The sequence below is a fragment of the Chrysemys picta genome, chromosome 2 (assembly GCF_011386835.1).
Source record: "Chrysemys picta bellii isolate R12L10 chromosome 2, ASM1138683v2, whole genome shotgun sequence".
Lineage (NCBI taxonomy): Eukaryota > Metazoa > Chordata > Testudines > Emydidae > Chrysemys > Chrysemys picta.
The window spans coordinates 33,981,724-34,001,745 of record NC_088792.1 but is presented as its reverse complement, the minus strand read 5'-3'; the positions used below and the strand labels follow the sequence as shown (position 1 = coordinate 34,001,745).

At 39.6% G+C, this 20,022-nt stretch overlaps 1 protein-coding gene across 4 annotated transcripts in view; it reads left to right on the top strand.

Moving 5' to 3' along the window:
• Positions 1-48: 48 nt before the first annotated feature.
• The window catches only part of WAC (WW domain containing adaptor with coiled-coil), a 106,351-nt gene continuing 86,377 nt past the window's right edge, over positions 49-20,022 (top strand). For 2 of the 4 annotated variants that reach the window (XM_065582913.1, XM_042858247.2), the window contains exons 1-3: positions 86-560; positions 692-728; positions 2,191-2,386. In XM_065582913.1, the coding sequence (XP_065438985.1) occupies positions 530-560; positions 692-728; positions 2,191-2,386 (264 nt within the window). In that variant the 5' untranslated portion in view covers positions 86-529. Of the gene's footprint in view, positions 561-691; positions 729-2,190; positions 2,387-20,022 lie in introns of all 4 variants that reach the window. The other 2 variants (XM_024101010.3, XM_005290938.5) reach the window with 2 other exon arrangements.

Genomic DNA, 20,022 nt, shown 5'->3' with positions numbered 1-20,022 from the left:
CGTTACGCGGTAGCGCTAGGCTGGTGGCGGAAATAGCCGATGTTGTCCGAAGGGGAAGAGTGAGGGCGTTGGACTCGGCGGAAATAGTCGATGCTTCCCGAAAGCACAGCCGCCCAAGAGAGCGGGGGCCGAGTGGGAGGAGCGTGCCGAAAACAGCCGAAAACACCCGACGTTAACCGAACAAGGCGTCGCCCGAGTTTCCCGGATGTAGTTGGAGGAGCGGCGGCGGCGGTGGGAGCAGCGGGGGGAGGAGGCAGCGGCGGAGGAGTCTGTGCTCCTCAGTGTCTCAGAGTGTGCGGGGCCGAGCTGTGGCGTCTCCCCTTTCGCTGTGCGGAGAGGAGATGGGCCCGTGAGCGCTGCTCCCAGCCGAGCTGCCTGAGCCGCCCCCTCCCTCCCTCCCCTTCCCTGTCCCGGTCAGTGGTGAGGCGGAGCGCTGCCTCCCCCCCCTCGGCGCCTGTGGCCCGGCCGCGGCCGTCCCCTCCTGGTCCCCTCACACCCACACACACAGGCCGGGCATTGATGGTAATGTATGCGAGGAAACAGCAGAGACTCAGTGATGGGTAAATCCCCTCCTCCCTTTCCCCCACCCCGCGGGGGGCTCCCTCAGCCCCTCCGCCATGTTTGTGGTACCCCTCCCCCTCGGCGGCCGGTAACGGTTGTTCGCTAACGTCGCTTTCTCTCTCTCTTCCAGCTGTCACGACCGCAGGGGGGACTCTCAGCCCTACCAGGTACCTGCAGCGCTGGCCGCTAGGCCCAGGAGGAGGAGCGGGGGAGAGAGCGGAGGGGGGGGAGCTACTCCAGCACAGGCTTCGGCCGCCGACGCAGGCCGCGGTGCTTCCACTTCCCCGCCTCCTCCACTCACGAGCCCCTTAGTACCGGGGAGGGGGGCGCCTATGTGGGACGGGTGCGGGGTCCCGGTTCCCTCTGGCGCCTGGCGGGGCAGAGGCAGGGAGGCTAGGCGAGGCCTAGCGAGGTCCTGTGTAGGGTTCGGCCCTCAGTGCCGGGAGAAGGCAGGGGGCGGGAGAATGAGTCAGTATCGCATTTAGTGAAAAACAGTTAGTAAAACGTGTTCTCCAAAGGCCAGAGAAAGCCCCTGGCTTGCTCCCCAAGTCCCTGCTGGGAGCTGTGACCTGAGCAGGGCACACTATAGCCACCGGATCACTGGGGCTGCAGCTTGCACTCAGAAACCTGCATCAAATCCTTATGCCACTGAGAAACTACTTGTATTTCTGAGAGGCATAACATACTCCCTTCCTTGCCTGAAAACCTGGTTCTTGGGGAGTGCTAGCTGTGTTTTTTTGAGGACACCTATTCCCATGGGTAGGGGAGTGGGGTTTTGTGCTCTCCTGATACATTTGAGGGGCTGTTTTCTGGAATTTCTGGGCATTAGGCTGACTAGTTGTGAAACAAAATGACAATTGAAAGCAGCTGTTAGTGACAGTTCATCTAAATGTAAACATTCCCCATCCAGAGCTTTGCATTGTGAAAACGAGCAGGTGAAAGATGCTGATCAATGCTGCTTCCAATGTGTAAATATTTCAGAATGAACACAAATTAAGCTCCCCTCCACACTACCTCACACCCCTCTTCCCCTGTTTAACATCCTTTTTAATACTATCTTAGTTGTTCGTTTGCCCAAATAAAGTTTGTTCTGGAAATTCAAGGTGGTGGGTGAGCTTAAGTGACTTTGAATTAAACTTGCAGTGCATACACTGGTTCATGCAGTATTTGTAAATCATAACTTCTGTTTTTATTCCATTACTTATTAAGTAACTGAACTCCTCCTCCTCCCAAAAAAAGAAGAAAGTCAGCAGTCTAAGTAGTGTTGAATGTGTATATAGCACAAGATGAATTAGAATTCAAGGAATTGCAGTTTAATTTTAATATCCTATTACAGCAGATATTCACCTCTGAGCCCACAGTGGGGGAATATGATATAAGAGCTAAATAAGAATAGAATTTCTTACTGTAGATAGGATAATTAAAATTGGGAAGCTTTATGCTACTTGTCTTCTTAAAATGCTGATATGTCACTCAAATATACCTTAGAAATAATTTTATCACTAAAATTTACACTAGGAAGTGAAAAATCTTAAATATCTTGTAAATTTAGAATTTGTATTAGTTGGAAGTAGTAGTAACTGCTATAAAAATGAAATCCAATTAAAAACATATTCTCATCTTTTGCAGACTCTTAAATACTCATCAAAGAGTCACCCCAGTGGTGGTGATCACCGTCATGACAAGATGCGAGACACCACAGATCCTTCACCACCAAATAAAATGTTGCGGCGATCTGATAGCCCTGAAAACAAATATGGTGACACCACAGGGCACAGTAAAGCAAAAAATGTGCATACTCACAGAGTTAGAGAGAGGGATGGAGGTGAGTTGTTTTTAATTGACTTTTATTTAAGCAGTAATAATCTGACTTAAATTTTATTCAAGTAACAAGTGAAATAGTTACAACTGACATGAGCACAACTTCACATTAAATGACATGCCTTACAACATGGTGAGAAGCCTGCACTGAGACCAAAATATGGTGATCACTTCCACTGGAGGTAATTGCCCTGGGTCTTTTAAACTGAACTAATTCTTTTATTCTTCTAAAAAGTAGTAGATTTCAATGAAGCCACCAAGAGACTGATTAATTTTTTTTTTTTTTTTGTATTGTTGCATTTTCAAGCTGACTTCTAAAGGCCTTGGATATGGTAACATCTTAATTAGATTACATTTTAGATTTTTTTCATAAACAGAATACATTTTTACTTATTCTTCCAAAGACTTTGAAGCATCAGATCTCCAGTTACTATTACTCTTCTTCTGTTGTTCAGTTGTTTAAATTGCTTATAATTTGTTAGGGCATAAGAAAATGCTCACAGGTTAACTTGGATTAATAATTTTCTTCTTTTAATGTGCTGTTCTTCTAAATGTTACAGTTCCGTACATGATAGATGAAGTTCTTTGCCAGCCTGATAAGCTTCTGTTGTACACTACCATTCAAGAGACTGGGTTTAGTTTCTGGTTCTACTTACTTGCTCCCCAAGGCATTGATCCTTCAAACACTTAACACTTTTTTTTCTTAACTTTTTACTACCATGAATAGTTCCATTGATTTCCATGGGACTTACCTTAGTAAAGGTAAGCACATGTGTAGTGTTTGGAGGATCAAGGTCCAATATAGGAGCACTTGAAGAGGTGGGGATGGCAGCTGAATATTTAACCCATTCTCACTGTGTGTAAAAGTAGGAGAAATAAGTTCAAGTTCTCAAGTCCACCTGGACTGAATGATTGGTGATGCAGGGCCTCATGGATGTATACAGTGGTGTTGAGAGATAATGTAGTGTAGATACAGGAATATGTAAAGGGAATAGAAGGCTACTTCCCCTTCTGTTCTCTGCTTCCCCCCCCTGGAGTGAAAAATTCAGTGTGTTATGATTGATAGAGGTCACACACACCGTGTATTTTTAGTATGTGTAACAAGTAGTCCTAAATGTTTGCATAAGTGAATGTGAGCCTTTCAGAATAAAGAGCGTTTGTTAAACGACACAAAATGAAATAAATGGAAGTGATTTTGTGTTATAAAAAAACTAAGAATTATTTATGTATTCAGAAATCATGTCTAGCTTACATTCCGTAAAAATAGCATAATTGAGTGAAATAATGTTAAATTGTGACCAGTAAAGCAAAGTGCATAGAACAAACTGGCAGAGCTTATTTATGCGGATAAAATCTGTGCTCTGAAATAGTTATACAAAGGTTTAAACTGCATGCATTTTACTTTGACACCATTAAGATGTATGGCATACTCATATCATTTTTATGAATTGGAATTAGGTGTTTGGACACAACTGGAACTTCTTGACAGGGTGTTGCTGATACATCCATGATCATAATACCCAATAAATGTAACGGGCTACCTGATTTTAAATACAGGCTAGTGTGTACTGTAATTGCACTAAAATATACTGCTGATTTTTCCAATATGTCACTAATTATACCATATAGAAGTAAAGTTATCTCAGTACTTCCCATATGTCTCCAATTTCAGGGTTACAGAAAACTTGCTGAGAACATATAGTATTTTGTTTAAATGGATAGATATTGTCAAGTTAGATGGAATATTTAAAAAAAAAAAAACTTTACTAAATGCTAAAAGGACCTAGGACTATTAACTGAAGTAAAATTAGTAATGTCATTTTCCTCTCTCTTATTTTGAATGTGTTTATTCTTTGCATTTCTCTTAGTTTAGGCAGTGAAAATAGACTAATTTCACTTTTGTATTTATTCATTTTCTAGTCAGTTTCATTATTGTAGTGTTGGAATGTTTTGATTGGAACTACTGCAAGGGAATGACTACAGCTAAGCGAATTAGTTGAATGGAAATAATCCCATGGTTTTTTTCATTAACTTTAAGTTTTGTTTTAAAAAAAGCAAAACTCAACAACATGCACCATCCAACACTGGAGTTCTAAACACTAAACTAGAAGCCTAAACTCACCCATTCCTCTCCTTTTAAAGTTAGTTTTAAAAATCACTTCAATTTTTCGCTCTCCTGGTTTCCAATTCTTCTTTGAGCAAACAGATGACTAAGTGGTACAATGTGCTGATGTTTTGAATTTATTCAGTCCTGAATCTGGTCCTGTATTTTGTGGTAAAGCAAAAATTGACCTAACTTTATTAAGGGCTTATCTATACACAGGGTTTTTGTTTTGTTTTGTTTTGTTCTGCTATAATTGTATTGTTTTAGAGACCAGTATAGATAAAGTGGTACAACCGTTTAGTATGGATGCAGTTATACACACATAAAAGTGCTTATATCAATAAAGCTTATTCCTGAAATAAGATGTACGGATATAAGCATCTTTGTACTGGTATATAACTGTATCTGCAGTAGAAGGTTGTACCACTGTAATATATTGGTTTCTAATCAGTGTAATTATAGTGATACCAAAACCACCCCAAACTGTGTGGGCAAGCCTTATGTGTTGGTATAATACAAGTAAAGCATGTTTTTATATTAGGTTGAGTATTCAGTCTCTCTGGCAATGGTAAAGTTTATTCCAGGGTTATTGCAGGCTTTTGACATATTCCCTTCTCTTATCACCCAAGGAAAGTCACACATAGACTACACTAAAATATATCCACCTTTAACATGCAGCATAAAAATTTGGCTACACTACCAGTGGTAATGGAAGTGACGTGATTGTGCATCCAGTGGTTTAAAAAAAAAAAAACAAAATTGTTGGAGTGTGACAGAATAAAAGCAAATATTCACAGCGAAGTGGCAAAATTACTATCTTGTGTTTGTATTCAGGTCTCCACACGTGGAAGCATAGTCCTGTCCTGAAGAGCTTAAAATCTATGGTGACAAACAATGCACAAAATAACTGTACCATACAGCCCATAATCTATTATCTGTTGGCCAGTTTCTTGTAGGAGTCACAGATGTGGGTCTTGTGGGGTTATCTATCAGTTCCAGGAGGGGATTCCATGCCTAGGAACAGCCAGCCTGAGGGAGGTGAGCAGTTAAAGCTAGCATTGTTGGCAGGGAAAAGATAGTCATGAAGAATTTTGAAGGCGAGGAAAAGAAACTTGAATTTGACTTAGTGGAAAAGGGGGGAAATCAATAGAAGGATTCAAAATGTGTGTATCGTGGCAGGGTAGACTAACAGGCAAGGAAAATGATCCTAGCAGTTGTTTTCAGAGCACTGGAGGGGGAGATACGGGTTTCAGAGAGCCTGAGAGGAGGAAGTAATAAAGCCTGGTGAGTAGGTTAGATGTGGGAATGGGAAGAAAAGATCTGAACTTAAAACAGAGAAAAGGAAGATGCAGAATTTGAATACATCCTGTAGGTTAAGGGAGGAGTTGTGAAAAATCACTTCCAGGTCATGCCTGAGTGACGGAGTGTCTTTGTCATCAACGATGGAAAATGTAAGGAGGCAGAATTTGAATTTAGATAGGGAGTTCAGTTTTGGCCATGTGTACTCCAAATCTATCTAAAAGCAGGTATTAGTTGATATGAAATGATCTCAGGCATCCTGCTATGTCTAAGTTTGAGGATCTGTGAAAACCTGTTTGGTTTTTGTCATATTCTTAATGTACAGGTGAATAGATGACTGTTTAAAATTTTATTATTTGAACAATATTAGTATATACAACATGAAACCTTTTAGATCATCTACTATATTTTTTCCCTTCACAAACTAATTCAATTGATCTTATCTAGATACTAAAACTTCACTGAAGTTGGATGGGAATAGTTAATGTTGATTACCTTTAGTGACTTGTGAACTTAAACTGGAAGAATTTTAGATATAAGAAATTATTGATCTAAACTTTAGAATGTGATATATTCAATACTATAAAATGCCAAACTAACTAAATCAGTACTGAACAGAGGGGCCTGACAATAACCATCAAAGCTAAAATGGAATATTTTATAACAGGAGTTTCTAGATGGGTTTGTAGAGATTTTGCAGAGAGCTATATCATGTCACAGGCTTCTGGCTTCGCTTGTCTACCAAGAGTCCAGGACATTCATTGCAAAAAGACACTAAATATCTATTGAAACAAGGAGCCAGCTTGCCTTCTTGGGGGTCATTGCTATGGAGGAAAGGAAGTGAGCAACTGGTGGAGTGGGCATTCACCATCAGGGAAAATGAACAGGGCAGTTGGGAGAGAAGAGTAGGTGGCTGGGGTGTAAATGCAGAGGAGGAGAAAACCCAGGTGTAGGCAGACAGATAAAAACCTGATAGCAGCAAAGCATGTGTGCAGGGGGATAAGGAAATGGGGGGGCGGGGAAGTAGATAGTGTTCAATAAGCTAAATACATTAAAAGCAGCAAATGTTAGAGAAGTATTTTTTTTAATCTACCATGGAAGCAGTGTCTTCAGGATGCTGCTCAGTCACAGATGGGAAGGGAGAAGAAGTCTTTGTGATTATCAGTGAGAGGGTGGGTGGTCTAGGAAACACTTTGAAGGCTGTAAATTCTCTCATCCGTCAAATGGTATGAAGATTTAATTTCTGACTCCAGCAATTCTCGAGATATCTGTTGTTAAGAGTATGTGGAAGATGGTTGCAAAAATGATTATTTGGAAGATTGAATACAAAAGACTTCCAAGACCAGTAAACTTTTACAAGCATTTGTTCTGGACCAATCAGAAATTCAGTTCCCTGGATTTTTAGTCTTGAGGGAAAACTTTCTATTGTACACCATCACATTTATTTTCTGATACTGTTAAGGGACATCTTCAGTTTGAAAAAACACATGATTTTTTTTACCTATTCTTATTATAATTAACACAGAATATACAGTGTGTGTGGGGGGGGGAACCCTCATTTTTTTCGCTTCATGGAATCATAGAAATACAGGTCTAGAAGGGACCTCGAGAGGTCATCTAGTCCAGCCCCTCATGCAGAGGCAGGACCAAGTATACCTACACTATTCCTGACAGTTTGTGGAACCGGTTCTTAAAAACCTCCAGTGATGGGGATTCCATGACCACCCTTGAAAGGCTGTTCTGGAACTTAACTATCCTTATAGTTAGAAAGTTTTTTCTGTCTTAACCTCAATCTCCCTTTTTGCAAATTAAGCGGATTGCTTCTTGTCCTACCTTCAGTCAACACGGAGAGCAATTGGTCACTGTCCTCTTTATAACTGCCCTTAACATATTTGATGACTGCTACCAGGTTCTCCCCGGAGTCGTCTTTTCTGAAGACTAAACATACTCGTTTTCTAAGCCTTTTATCACTTTTGTTGCTCTCTGGACTGTCTCCAATTTGTCCATATCTTTTTTTTTTTTTTTAAGCTATGGAGCCCAAAAGGGGACACCGTCTCCAGCTGAGACCTCACCAGCACTGATTAGAGTGGGACAGCAGTTGCTTCCGGTGTCTTGCGTACCATATTACTGTTAATACACCCCAGAATATTAGCCTTTTTTGCAGCTGCATCACATTTTTCTCATTCAATTTGAAATCCACTATAACTCCCGTATTTTCTGCAGTACTACTGCCTAGCCAGTTATTCCCCTTTTTGTATTTATGCACTTTGTACATGCTTTACTGAATTTTATCATGTTGATTTCAGACCAATTCTCTGACTTGTCAAGGTAATTTTGAATTCTAATCCTGTTCTCCAGAGTTATTGCAGCTCGTGTCATCTGCCAATTGTATAAACTCTCCCCACCACTTTCCAAGTAATTAATGAAAATGAATAGTACCAGACCCAGGACTGGCTCTTGCGGGACCCCACTAGATATGACCTTCCAGATGGACAGTGAACCGTTGGTAACTACTCTTTGAGTATGGCCTTTCAGCCAGTTTTGCACCCACCTGCTAGTACTTCACCTCCCTAGTTTGCTTATGAGAATGTCATATATGACTGTTTTAAAAGCTTTACTAAAATCAAGGTTTCCCCCTTCTTCACTTCCCCAGTAACCCTGTCAGAAAAAGAAATGAGTTTGGCATGATTTGTTCTTGGCAAATACATGTTGGCTATTAGTTACTATCCTTTTATCCTCTGGGTGCTTACAGATTGATATTTTGTACCAGTATCTTTCCAGGAATTGAAGTTAGGCTGACTGGACCTCTTTGATCCCCTTTTTAAAGATAAGTACTGTTTTGTGCCATTCTCCAGTCCTCTGGACCTCTCCTGTCCTCCATTAGTTCTCAAAAATAATCATTAATGTTTCCGAGATTGCTTCAGCTAGTTCCTTATGTACCCTAGGGTGAATTTCATCAGGGCCTGCCAACTTGACTAAATCTAACTTCTCTAAATATTTTTAACCTGTTCTTTCCCTATTCTGGCTTGTTTCCTTCCTACCCAGCCCCAAGTAAGTTTAATTGGAAATCTTGTATAGTCAATTAGTTTTCCCTTCTGTGTGGGTCTTTCACATAAAGGGGAGAGACCTTTTTTAAAACTAGAAAAATGTGGTTGTAAAACCACAGTCAGGTGATAGTCCTGAAACTACATTTTTTTTTAAATTACTAGTTTTGAAGTTCATTGTCTTTGAAAAGCAATTGTTAAACTATGATGCTAAATAACAAATGGTTAGATGAAGGTGTCTAGAGCTGTTCACTTTTGAAATTAATGCAGGTTATCCAAAGTAGTCAGTATTTTTAATGCTTTTAATAATTGCTTATAGATTTTTTTTCCTTGAAATTCAGTAACATTTGAATTTCTGAGTTTTATTTTAATGCATTATTTAGGTAATTCTAGCAGTTACATATAGTATGCTGAGTGTGTAAGTTTCTTTTACCCTTTGAAAAAGGGAAGTAATCTCTTAATACTAGATATAAACAGGTCTTGCTAAATTTGCCAGAAGTATTTAAAAAGCATTCCCTGGTGATTGGTGGCTCCTTTCATTTCTGCAGTATTCAAGCTTTCTTAGTTTTAAGTTTCTAGCATGTGTGCTTGCAAAGGAGAGAAGCATGGACATACGGGCTACTGCCTGAATTGGCAGCCCTGTACCCGTGAGTTATTCTTGTAGTAGTCTGAAGTAGAGCCCTGCAAATCCATGGGTATCCGCTTTATATCCATGGACCATTTCTGCGCAGGTCTCTGATGGTAAGAGCTGGGCGGGCAGCTGTGAGGAACCATGGGCACCGGTTCCTGCACCTGCCCTGGGCGGGAGGCCTGGGGGTGCGGGGACACTGGGTGAGGGGCTGTTTGGGCCCCACGCCCAGGGCAAGTGGAGGGTCCACCATGGATCCTCACAGCTACCCGCCCAGCTCTTACCATGGCTGGGCTGCGACTCCCGAGTTTTGATGATTTACTTTGGAAGTTGTATAATGTAGTAGTTTTGTTTGCACAGTTAGTTGAGCTATTGTGTAATCACACATTTTGCAAAGCTTCTGTAGTTTAAAAACCGTAGTTAAATTTCTGAAATCTACAAAAAGAAATTCACTTGTCTATGGGAAGAGATCCAGGAATGATCAACAGCAGTGAAAATGTGGCAATTTTTGCTCTAAAATACATATCTGTTCAGGCTTGCTCCAAAAGCCCACCATGGTTGGTTCGCAACTAAATAGGGCTATTTCTCACTGAGGAGACAACTGTCTCCAGGGCTTTCAGTGCCCCAACTCTGGCCTGCTATTCTGTCTTTTTACTCTGCAGAACCTCTGCATTCCTCACCTAGTTAATGGCCAGATACGTTAAGAGAACTTCAGTAAGTATATTGTCGGTCCCTTCATGTTAGTAGTATTGGAATAGTTCTGTTTGAAAATGCTGATTTGTGAAAAGCTTTTTAAAAAACTGAACTTAAAAAACAGTTTAAAAAAATCTAAGGTATATTGACCTTGAACAAAGGGATCTTGCCTCAAGCTCTTTACAAGTGTATTTTTATTTTTGCTGCATATATGAATTTGCTGTATAATATTGTACATAGTGTCAGCATACCAAAATAGTCATGGAAATGTTGATTAAATCCCTTGGTTGCCATACAGTTTACAGGTATTTTGTGGTGAAGCTTTGAACTACATTGTTTTATTTCATTAAAATAAAGTTTTAGAAAATTGGCAAGATCTAATTGAGTTGGGAAAAGCCCACAAGTTGCGTTGATTTTGCTTTTTTCCTATGGGTTACAAAATGCTTCTGAAACAGAACTTTCTTTGCATGCTTTCACCTGTTTTGAAATGGGAACCATAGTCAGTAGGCTAAATGAATTGAAAGGTGGTGAAATTTCACTATACCTAACTACCTTGAGGTGTCCTGTACTGTAACTCTAATTTTAAAACTTGTTGTGTCTTTTGCATGGTGAATTGTAACATATTCCTTAGCTTTGCACAATAAAATTACAGCGGGAAGAGAAATGTTTCCTTTCTCCAGTGTAAGAAGCACAGTGTAGAAGCCTCTTAATTCATAGTACCCTTGGTCTACACTACACGTAAGGCAGCTTATGTCAACCTAATTATGTCAGTGTACACGCTACAGCCTTGCTCCCGTTGATGTAAGTGCCCTACTATACCAACATAATATCTCCACCTCCACGAGAGGCGTAGGACTTATGTCAGTGTAGTTAGGGCGATGCAGTGTCCATGTAGACACCGTTATTTACTTCGACTGACGGTCATTCTTGCCAATTTCATAGCAGAGCTCTGCCTTCCCCCTGGCTCCCAGCCCAGCTGCTGCCTGGGCTCCCCTCTGCCAGCTGGGTTGCTGCCTGAAGGCTCCTTGCTTCCCGCAGGGAGCCCTGGTACTGCACTGAGGCTCATGGCTGCCCCTTCTCTCTCTTCCTCTGGATCCCTGCCTCTGGGAGCCCAGTCGCCCCTACGGGCTCTCTGCTCCCCACCACAGCAGGGCTTTGGGAGGGGAGTTCCATGCCCAAAGTCAGGGTGGCTCCTGGTCCCTGCAGGGGCTCGGAGACTCTGGATAGCACCTGGGCTCCCAGGAGGGAGCCGGGCTGGTGCAGCTGGACTCCCGGCAGGGAGCTGCTTGTGGTGCTGAATGCCCAGGCTCTCAGCCCCCCAGATTGCCTAACTTAAGTCGGTGGAAGCGCTCCTGGCGAGGATGCACACCACCGACAGAAGGAAGGGTAGTATGGACATAAACCACCACAGTAATTACTGCGGTGGTTGTAAATCTACCTCCCATAGGTTGACTTACAATTCTAGTGTATATATGCCTATAGTACCAACCTAAAAATGCCATTAGCCTAGTGCTTAGGTAACTTTACACACTTTATTTGGTGTTAATGAAAATTTTCATCAGCACCAAAGAGTACCATTTAAAAAAAAAAGCATTTGTTTTAATGATGTATTAAAGCTTTGTGTGTTTTCCCATGGTCCTAAATTCATCATAATACACATTTGAATGTTTTTTTTTTAAATAGGAAAACAGCAATTAAATTGTCTCTAGCCACTTTTGTTAAATATTTAACAAGTCCCCAATGAAATTGGAACTCTCCTGCCCATAGTTGTTGGCACTGGTACACAAAGTAATCGTAGAACTAAAACTATACTAACATTCTGAAATATGTTATTTATTTATTTATAAATATGAAATTTATCTGAAAATAAATAATTTTAGTCTGATGTGCACTCTGGTTGAAATGTTGTTGGTTCACAGAATGACCTGGCTCGAAATTCACCCCAGGCAAGTGAAAGACTTTTTTCCTAATGAGTGTGTTGGAGGGCGATAGCTAATCAGTATTTGCAGAACTTAAGCCTTCATTGAAAACCAAAAACTTAGGATTGCAAAGAACTTCCCAAATGTGGAATGATTCCACGTTGTTGTCCTGAAGTTAAAGTTGGTTCCGGTTTGTCTGTTGCTGCTCATAGATTTTCTCAAAGCATCTGCACAGTGAAATTCACAAAACAGGTCATTTTCACTTCTGCTAGTCAGAAAACTATGCGTAACAGTGAAGGGTGTCCAGAATTCTCTTTTAAAGCTGTGAGCAACATCAGAGGTTCCCATTGATGTTATTAATGAGGGAGGACTACCTAAAAAAGGCTGACTAAGGGAAAGTTGCAAAAACCCTCCTCCTTGCTGTAGTCTAATGCCTCTGGGAGAGGACAGAGTGAAAGAAACGTGTTTAGCACTGTTCACACAGACCTTTACCCCTGCTTGGTAGTGGGGAACATCTGGACTGAGAAGGTGACAGAAATCTTTTTCCTTTCTAGCAGCTTGAAGAGGTTAAGGCTTCAAATTTATCAGACGCCTGTTAACCAGAGGCTGATACAAAAAATAGAGCCTCAAAGGAGGGTCCTAGGATAGTACTCCAATAGAAACTCTTTCAACTTTACCAGTAATAGTAGAGAGGTCTGGGCTTCTCACCAGTCACTGACATTAGACTTCTCTTCTAGCCTTGTCTTTATCCACCTCTGGCTAATAGATGTTTGGTAAACTTTTCAAGGGTTGTTTTTTGATTGAGTGCATATAGAAATTATAATTTGAGTCTAACTAAATAGCATTTTACATGAAATCTAGGTTACTTTCGAGTAACCTGTTCTTTGCTGTAACTCTGTCAGTGGGGAAAAAAAGCCCCAAAGAGATGCTGACTACAATGTTGCAGATTTACCAGTAGCAGAATTCAGTATCTATAACTGCTGATAATGGTGCTAGCTGTGTTGGCCTATGTTGTTGTTGCTCAGAAATGTTTTCTCTATTTATGCTCAGTCTTTAGGGGCAACCACCCTAAAAGCTATCCTAAAAGTTGGAAGTCTAGACAGTTCTTTAGTGCTTCTTAACTGAGAAGTCATTCAGAATTATACCACAGATTGATAGCTCTGTAATTCTATTGCATCTTACTTACAGGCATAATACAGACATTTTTATTCAAAGAAAGGTATATGTTTTTGGCAGTTATTGGCTTCAGTGAAAGGTGCTGCCACTAGGCACGTTTTTTGTTCCTGTTAGGTAAATCTGCACAATAATGATGCCTGTTGCCCTGTCACTGGGTGACGCACTCTTGTCACCTTACCAAAATGACTGTACAGCTTTTCGTTTGTTGTCTCACCTGTAGGGATTAAGTAATTAAAAAATATCCACTATTACTTCTGTCGTCCAAGCTGTTGGTTGTTAATTTTGCCTTTGCCAAAGTGCTTCCTACACAAGGATTTTTTTCTTGTTGAATAGGTCATCTTCACCCTTTGGGTGAAGAGCTTGTATAATCCAATTCTTCTGGGTTTTTTCCTCCAAACTGTTGGAGTTACTGACTTCAGAGTTGTGGTTTTGATACAGTTTTCATTGTAAATGTGAGTTTTATGTGAACAGTGTGTTCCCTGTGCACGAACTCTTCCCTTCCCAGAAAGATTTTTTTAATACAAAAAACTGCTCACGTGCAGATTGAGGCACACTCCTACAGTGGGCTCTGTGTGGATTCAGAATTGTCTGACGTGGATTGATTGTATGATCAGAGCATAAACTTCTTGTTTGGAAAGTGAGGTTAATTGAACAAACAGTTTTTTAGCTTTTCAGAGTCTGATCACTCCCCCCCCTTCCCCCCCAGTTCCAGATTTGTTTTGCTGTCTTGTTCATTAAATTAAAACAAACTTGATGATATAAAAATCTAACTTGTGTCTGCTAATTCTAAAGTATTATTGCACCAAATTATTTTCACTGAGTTGGAGTGCAAAAGTTTTGTCAATTGAGATAATCTTTGTATACTACATAACGTATTTTAGAGTTGTGGTCTGATGAACATTACAAATTCTGCTGTTCCTAAACGAAGCTTTCATTTAAGAGTTTAGACCTCTCTCTGCTAGATAGCTTTCAAAATGTATAAACTGATCACTAGTCATTAGTTTCCCATCAATCTCTTTGGTAAAGCCATTGTCTGGCTCTCTTCCTGTTCCCAGCTGAGGTCTGCTGGGTTACCTACTTAGAGTTCTTGCTGTTCGCAGCAGTCATCTTCCCCCCACTCCAAGCAAAATGCTAAAGGTGCACTCCTCTCTGATCCCTGTTCTCCGCTTCAGCAGTACATCTGAGAGAAACAGGTGGCACCCACCCCAGTCCCTGAGTCCAGATCCTTCTTGGGAAAATGGGGTACCTGTAAGTGAGATGAGGCGCAAAATGTTCTCTGCAGATATCCTTGGGAGCTTTTTGGAGGTATTCTTGGGGCTTGTCTACATGAGAAAGCTGCACTGGTTTACCATAAGGTGTGATTTTTAAATTGATTTTGTGATACTGATGCAGAAGGCGGACGCTCTTATTTTTGTTTTAACCAGGTTTTACTTTTGTTTAAACCAGGTTATTTTGTTTAATTTAAGATTTAACTCAAGTCAGTTTAATCTAAATTTAATCTAAATCCTAGTTGAAATGGAAATAGGTGTCCATAAAGCCTTTTACCCTAGTTTAGCTATAAATCTGTTTTAAAAACTAATTTAAATTAAACTGGTGCAACTACTGCATTTAGATAAGGCATTAGAGGAGTTCTTGGAGGGGAATAGCTCTTGAAATTTGTTTATACTTGTAAAACTATTCAGAAAAGTATCAGTGTAAAACGTTGGATATAATGTATGCATAAACGGGGAAATCTCAAGTAGTAGTGGAGAGGTTATATTACCTTTATATTTGGTATTGGTGCAACCGCTGCTGGAATACTGTGTCCAGTTCTGGGGCCCACAATTCAAGTTGGATGTTGATAAATTGGAATGATTAAAGGATTAGAAAACCTGCCTTATAGTTATAGACTCAAGGAGCTCAATCTGTTTACCTTAACAAAGAGAAGGTTAAGGGATGACTTGATTACAGTCTATAAGTATCTGTGGGGAACAAATATTTAATAATGGGCTCTTAAACCTAGCAGAGAAAAATATAACCAGATCCAGTGGCTGGAAGTTGAAGCTAGACAAATTCAAACTGGAAACAAGGCATCCAATTGTTAATTACTCTCAGTTAAAAAGATCCACAGTTTTAGGACACAAAGTAGTAGGGTAGAGGATTGAGTAACTTAAAATCAGTTTATTTTCCTCACAGTTTAATCTAATTACTATTTTAAAATCCTTCTTAGGATGTCACTTGTTTCAGAGGGTGAAAATGAATATTTAAAGTGAAATTCTACTTTGAAAAGTGATCCTGTAGAAATGGGATCAGGTGTTACTCTCTATATGACTGTATCAAATTTGCTCAGTTTATAGGTAAAATTTGGCTGCTGGTAACACCTTTGTGTTTTTGTTGGCCATTAGTAGGCTTGCACAGATGAGTCTTTCAAGCACTTGTATGGCCCTCATCACAGTAATATGTGAACACCTCACAATCATTAATGGACTTCAATGGACAATACACCTATGAAATAGGAGTAATACCTTACTTTCCAATTTATAGATGAGGAACTGAGGCACACAATAGATAATGACTTACCCACAGGGTCACACAAGAAGTTTGTGACAGAATTGATCCCAGATCTACAGAGTTACAGTCAGGTGACTTAACAGCTAGACTCTCTTCACTCCCTCCCACAGATGTAATTGAAGGTACATTTATACCTGCCAAATTGTCTTGCTGGTGAAGTATGACATAGTTGTCAGATCTCTGGGCGAGTTCTTTTTTCCAGCAATCCAATCTTTTACTTGTAAAAGGAACAAATCTTATGGCATTACTGACACAATGGTATTGGAACAGTGTTTGCCTTTTTAAATTACTGTGCTTCAAGTGTAGAAGTGCACTTTAAGACCAAAATCACCCTGGTATATCATCTGCCCATATCTCAGAAGCAGCATACCAAAAAGAGGTAGAAAGGAAGATGTGAACATGATTATATGAAAATAATAGATATTGATGGATGTCTTTACATGAAACTCATTTAATTAGTACTTACAGTCTGTTATTTTTAATTTGCTTTGGTAGCTTTAAACTGAAGTTCTTCCTGCTTGTCAAAATTCGTGCTGGTCAGAAAGTGTTCATCCAAGTTTTATTAAAATTATACTTTTGAAATTAGCTTCATGAAGAAAATCTCATGTATTTTGATAATCTCTGGTCAAAATACTCTTGATGCTGCCCCTTCAAGGGCACTACTACAGAATTTATTTATTTTTCATAAAAGTAATGAAATTTGCTTGTTAAAATGAGTATCTACAAGGTTGTGGATTGTAAATTTTTATTTGAATCTGGCAAAATCCAATTTCAGTGCAGTTAATCTCCAACATCTGAGCTCTATAACTAGTGACTAGTTTTTTTTTTTATTATTAAACGAGCTCTTTGGGTTTGTCACTAGCCAAAATTGATGCTTTTGGTGACAGTTGTAATAACTCCTGGTCAAGACAGACTATTTATTTTTGGAGGAGAAATGTTGGCCTTCCATTTTCCTGACTATTTAATTGAAAGTGTTTAATTAGTTTTCTAGAACAGTGGTACTCAACCTTTCAAGACTACTATATCCCTTACAGGAGTCTGATTTGTCTTGTGTACCCCAAGTTTCATCTCACTTAAAGGTTACTTGCTTACAAAATCAGACATGAAAATACAAGTCACAGCACACTGAAAAATTGCTTACTTTCTCACTTTTACCATATAATTATAAAATAAATTGATTGGAATATAAATATTGTACTTGAGCCTGTTTTTTCATTTGTGAGCCTTGTCTGAAGTCCAAGCTCCACCACCCGGGGCTGAAGCATGTAACTTAGCTTCATGGGGCCCTGAGCAGTTGCCTTGCTTACCACCTTCTACTGCTGGCCCCGCACTTGCAAGCCCCTGGACCCTGCCCAGGACTCCCCTGGGGGCTGCAACCCCCAGGTTGAGAAACACTGATATAGATGAGTTGAGTACTCCCTTGAAGACCTCTGAGTACTCCCAGGGGTACACGTACTCCTGGTTGAGAACCACTGTTCTAGAAGACTTTTAAGGAGCAATAGTTACAGTGCAGTCCTTTCTCTCCAGCTTGGTTTGTAACCCTACATCCTTAAATAGCATATAATTTCACATCTTTCGAAGAATCAGTCTTTTTATGCATCAAGGTCTCATCCTTATAGAAAGATAGGTATGGCTCTGATGTCACTAATATTATTGAATCATAGTAGTTATTAACATCTGTAGAAAAAAGAGGAGAACTTGATGAATCAAATTGGGATTCTGCCCTGCTGATGCAAGCATTATCAATTACACTCTTACACCTACTCGCTGTCAAACATAAAGAAAAATCATTTGAAAAAGTGCTCACTTTTGAAGAAACATGTAGCCAAAATGTAGGACTTTTTCTTGGTTTTTGTCAAAGCAAAACAAGAAATTTGCAATTTTGTGTTCATGAAGACTTGGACATAAGATAGGAATTCACTTTGAAATCTGTTGTGCTATTCAATTTTTTTGTTTCTTGTGACTGTATTCTTATTATAATCATGTATCATGACTTGCTCCAGAAGCCATCTATCACCTTTGAATTCCCATGGATGTTAATTCAAGTCTGTTTAGCTGAATGGATGAGGTTTCCCTAGTTAAGTGTAGCATTACACTAGCAATTATGTAAATAAAGTTTATAAGGGATTTACATTAAAATCCTTTCACTCCTTTTAAAGCTCAACTTCTCCTGCTTGACTGACTTTGGAAAAAAAAATTTTTTTCAGGCATTTTTCAATTAGAACAATACAAACAAAAGCAATTTTTTAATGACCAACTAACATCTGTTTTAATGATCAACAGCTATTTTGCATGGTCTTTAGAGGGCCATTTACTCTGTCTAGAAAGTAATTGACACTTAAAATGGCCAGTGAATGTTCCACCACAGCATCCATTTTGAGATTGAAACATTTCACAATATCTCAATCACTAATTTAATTGAATAGGCAATGGTGATGAAACATGGTTTCTTCATTATTAAACATCATTATAGATTTCATCTTGTGAGAACTCAGTTTTCTGATATTCATACAGAAATTCCAAGACCTCTGTCTAATGTGGAGAGAAGAATACTTCTTGATGTATTATTTAGCATACTTCATGTATTACAGAGCTTGTAAACTTTATTAGTGATCAATACCCTCTTCAGTTTGCACATTTCTTTATTAGACTGTAAAGCTACAGTAAATATACAGACCAGTGGATATACAAGTGAATTTTTGGAACTATACATTGCAAGCAAGGGATGTTGTATTGAGAAATAGGAAGAATGTCTTATTCTGCTGGAATCTTGAAAGAAGATGCCAGTGTTACTACTACCAACAACCAGCGGCTCATCTTTAAATGCAACAGGTTGACATCTCCTGGCATGGGATTTCTAACAAATTAAGAATGATCAAATAAGAAATTGATCTGACTATAGTGTTGAATTTGACTTGGTTCTTTCTAAATCATTGGTTTGCCTTAAGCGTCTTAGATGATTTCATCATTCTTTATTTTATATGGGTACTTTAAAGTTAGCATAAAAGTGAAGAGCTATATAATTGTGATACGGGTTTAAATGATAGAAATGATTGGAAATCCCATCTAGTTCATAAAATGTGGCAAAACATTCCTCTTGTAGCTTGATATGTTTTTAGGTTTGGACAGACAATCCTCATAGCTCTCAATACCTTTCAGTTCAAAATGTAATCTGTTGCTATATGTGGCCCAGATTCAGGGCTTTATTGAATATTTACTGATAGACACTAACATTAATTTGCAAAGAATTATTTCTTTATTGCAGTCCTCCCTGGTCTCCAATGTTTGATTTCTCCATTTTAAGACTATTTGTCTGCTGTTGGACATAACCTGATAAGCCTGTAGCTATACCACTGCAAGCTGTGATCTTGTCTGATCTCACATAAGCTAAGCAGAGTTGGTTCTTGTTATACTTGAGTAAAAATTCCAAAGAAAAATATAACTGTTCTGCTTCTGTTACTGAACCAATACCCAGCATATCTTTGGGGTGCATTCAGCAGTGGAAGGTGGCATCTTTCTAATGAGATGTAAAATGGAGGTCCTTACCATTTGAAGTGTTTGTGGCACATTTTGTAGGACTAAAGATGTAAAATGTCCTGCTCAAATTCTGATTTTAGTTACTACATGTTACCATCCTAGGCCTTCATCCTGCAAGCACTTATGCAGGTGCTTAAGTTTACTAGCAGGAGTAGTCCCATTGACAACAATGGTAGTAAAGTTACAAATGTGTAAATATTTGGAAGATTGGGGTCCTAGCTTGTAATCTGAATGCTGACTTTATCTTAAAGTCTCTCTGTACAACATCATGTACAAATGTTGAACAACCACCTAAATTTCCCCTATTTAGTAAACTGGGGCCCCTGATCCTGAGTAAAGCGTCTGGATACTATTTCACATGCAGTTAAGGTTACTTACCATGGATTTAAGGCTGCAGGCCCTCAACATTCTGCTGTGCTCCCCCTGCTGTTCCCAAATATGAGTTTAATTCCCCCAGCTCAGTTGGAAAATTAGGAAGTGTGGAGCTAAGGTCTCTCATGTCCCCCTTGCAAGTACATTAGAATCCTACTAAACACCAAAACAAATGTTAAAAAAAATCAGGAAATGCAGACTAAGGGCATATATACACTTGCGTCTAGATCGGCAGTGCTGCGATCGATGCAGTGGTGTCGATTTAGCTAAATTGATGGCAGAGTGCTTTCCCGTCGACTTCCATACTCCAGCTCCCCG